The sequence below is a fragment of the Cryptomeria japonica genome, chromosome 2, assembly GCF_030272615.1.
Source record: "Cryptomeria japonica chromosome 2, Sugi_1.0, whole genome shotgun sequence".
NCBI lineage: Eukaryota > Viridiplantae > Streptophyta > Pinopsida > Cupressales > Cupressaceae > Cryptomeria > Cryptomeria japonica.
This window is the reverse complement of record NC_081406.1, coordinates 262,599,185-262,601,835: the sequence shown is the minus strand read 5'-3', so window position 1 is coordinate 262,601,835 and position 2,651 is coordinate 262,599,185. Positions and strand designations below refer to the sequence as shown.

Below are 2,651 nucleotides of genomic sequence, written 5' to 3'. Positions count from 1 at the left end.
TTATGAGTGTCATTATAGGGTATTAGGAAGGTAGGCAAGGATTGACTGAAGCATTGCTTAATCTGCTGTTGACTTATTTTATTTTATTTTATTTTTTATTTTTCAAATAATAATTTATAAAATTGAAGGACTTACATAATAAAATTATTATTATTAAAATCTAGTGAATAAAAGTCTTTTGAAAGTATTAAAAGTTTATGGAGTGTCATCTAAAAGGTTGATGTAAATTTTATTTTACAGTTAAATCTAGAAGTCAATTGTAATAAGTATCATGGACTGTGCAAATATGGACTGTGGAAATCTGACTGTGGAAATCTGATAGATCTAATTTTGAATGCATAAATTTTCCACAATTTATAAAATTGAATTTTATTTTTCTAAATTTGAATATGTATAAATCAACATTTCATCAAGATGAAGAGAACTTGGAAAGTACTTTAAAATCCACAAATTGCATAAACTCTACAGTGTGGGCACACTGTAAGCAACGAATCCAAGTGAGTGTAGCCAAGCAATAACGTTTGGCGCCCCCTCTATAAAACTGATTGTTTTATTGTCCCCTTTTGCTCCATTACTGTACAGTGACATTATCGCATGCCATCCTCTCTGTGTTGGATGGCCTGAATCCCAGCGGAACCTTTCCTCTACGTTAGAACACACTTCAAATAATGGTCTGCCTATTTCGTCCACCTCTCCACACATTTGAACCCCGCCTTTCTCAGCACAGCAAGGAACGAACAAATCCACCAAACCTGTTACAATATTTCAATAATATATGTATTATTATTCACAAGGCAGAGATTTTGAAGATTTACTGGACACATAACAAAAGACAGAGATTTTGAAGTACCGAATTGTGCAGGATTGGAGAAGATATGATTAAATGCAGATACCAAATCTGAAAATATGATGGACAATTCCCTAAGATCCGATCTGAGGCTTTCTACGCTCTCCTTCAATAATCTTGTATGAAGAGCTAAAATTTCATCGTATTTTGAATCACAGGATGTTTTGCCGATCTCAGGGTAGCACCCTAAGCGATCAACATTACTCACCACAAAATTCCTAAGCCCGCTTTCGTACAACTCTTTCACAACGTCTATTGTCCCGCTTACCACAGGTCTCACCAGATCGATCATTTCCTGTAATAAACTCACAAATTAAGAAAAAAAATAGATGTTCTGAAATTTTTGCAGGCGAAGAAAGACCTCAGATCTTGAATTACCTCAATGGAGCCGTTTCTGCTAGCAAGGGATTCGTAGTCGTTACCAGCCGCAGAGATAAGAACTACAGACCGTGAGAGCTTGTGAGAGTCGAACCCCTGACTTCCTCCTATCAGCTCCTTCAATTGCTTCACCTGTTCTGCTACTGTTATAAAACCGTAGGCTCGAAATATTCCACTGCCTCCCACTGCAAAATTCACTCCGTGTCTCATCTTCTTTGCACTTGCTTTACAGTCATGACTTTTCAGCATCTCATAAGCTATGGGAGCGGGAAGCCCTAAAATATCCCCTGCACACACCACAGCCACAGATAGATAAGCCACAGGCTGCTTAAAACCTAATATAACACCGTTTACCTGAAGAATCTGACCGGATTTTTCGCTGTACACACCACAGCCACATAATTTTAGTACAAAGGTTGCTCATAACCTGAAATTTCGGCATTTGTGAGTGGAAGGAAGGTTTACCACAAAATTTTAGTACAACACTTGCTTAAAACCTTAAATTTCGCCATTTGTAATTGGAAGGAAGGTTTACCCCAAAAATCTGTCTGAATTTTTCCAGAAGAAAATCTGCCTGCAGGATAGCCAGGCCAGGTCAAACCGTATGGCCTTCTCCATGGCTGGTTTATGCTTTGATTGTATGGATCTTTATTTCCTGTGTCGGCATAGGATGCTCCGAACACAAACAGCGCTTCAGCCTTGTCTGCAACGCCTCTTCCTGCAAATCAAACAATTTAAATGAAAACCAGAGCAGTATATAGAATGAGGAAAGTTTGAAATGATAATTTTTATAACTGACCTGCAAATAAACAGAAAATGATTATCAGAAACGGAAGGTGAGAAAACATTGCATCCATATCTCTAATCAACTAAATTTGTAACTACAACTCACAAATTGTTTGAACTTCATTGTGATAGTTAATGTGTATATAGGGTCTGGAAATATTAGAGGTTGAGAAAATGCTCTGATAAATTCAGAATTGTTTGATCAATGTGAAAAGCTCTGATCATTTCAAAATGCAGGAGCACATGGCTTGACATTAGTGCGCTTAAGCGTTGAAAAACAATTCCCAATAATCCATATTTTCATGGTCAGATGGGTGTAAATACAAATTTAAAACCCTAATTTTGACTATTGTGTTTAATATAGTAGACTTCTCATCTTAAAAAAATCATAATTCAACACAAAGTTAAACCCATTCTAAATCTCTTTTATATTTTTCATTTCATCTCTAATATGATTTCTCTAATTATCTATTAATTTTACTGGTTTATTAAATTGCTAATGAATATAAAATTTAGTTTATTTATTTCAACTAATATTAAGGTGAGTGGCTAATCTCCACACAAAATGGTACTGTAAAAAAACTTACACAATTTTTTTGTCAGATATTTTGTGGTTTTACAACAATGGGAATGTAGATCA

At 35.5% G+C, this 2,651-nt stretch overlaps 1 protein-coding gene across 1 annotated transcript; it reads right to left on the bottom strand.

Annotated features, from left to right (window-relative positions):
- Positions 1 to 388: 388 nt before the first annotated feature.
- On the bottom strand, positions 389 to 2,308 carry LOC131050560 (GDSL esterase/lipase At5g03610). The gene is made up of 5 exons (XM_057984761.2): positions 2,025 to 2,308; positions 1,761 to 1,943; positions 1,226 to 1,512; positions 851 to 1,142; positions 389 to 752 (listed from the first exon to the last, which is right to left on the bottom strand). Exons 1-5 carry the CDS (start codon positions 2,080 to 2,082, stop codon positions 463 to 465), a joined length of 1,110 nt encoding a protein of 369 aa, XP_057840744.2. The 5' UTR covers positions 2,083 to 2,308; the 3' UTR covers positions 389 to 462.
- Positions 2,309 to 2,651: the final 343 nt, after the last annotated feature.

Excerpts from the sequence above, each read along its gene's own strand:
- LOC131050560 (XM_057984761.2), bottom strand. The coding sequence starts at position 2,082 with ATGGATGCAATGTTTTCTCACCTTCCGTTTCTGATAATCATTTTCTGT. Across the intron at positions 1,143-1,225 it reads GCAGAAACGGCTCCATTGAG|GAAATGATCGATCTGGTGAG; the intron begins GTAATTCAAGAT and ends AGTTTATTACAG. Across the intron at positions 753-850 it reads CTCCAATCCTGCACAATTCG|GTTTGGTGGATTTGTTCGTT; the intron begins GTACTTCAAAAT and ends ATATTGTAACAG.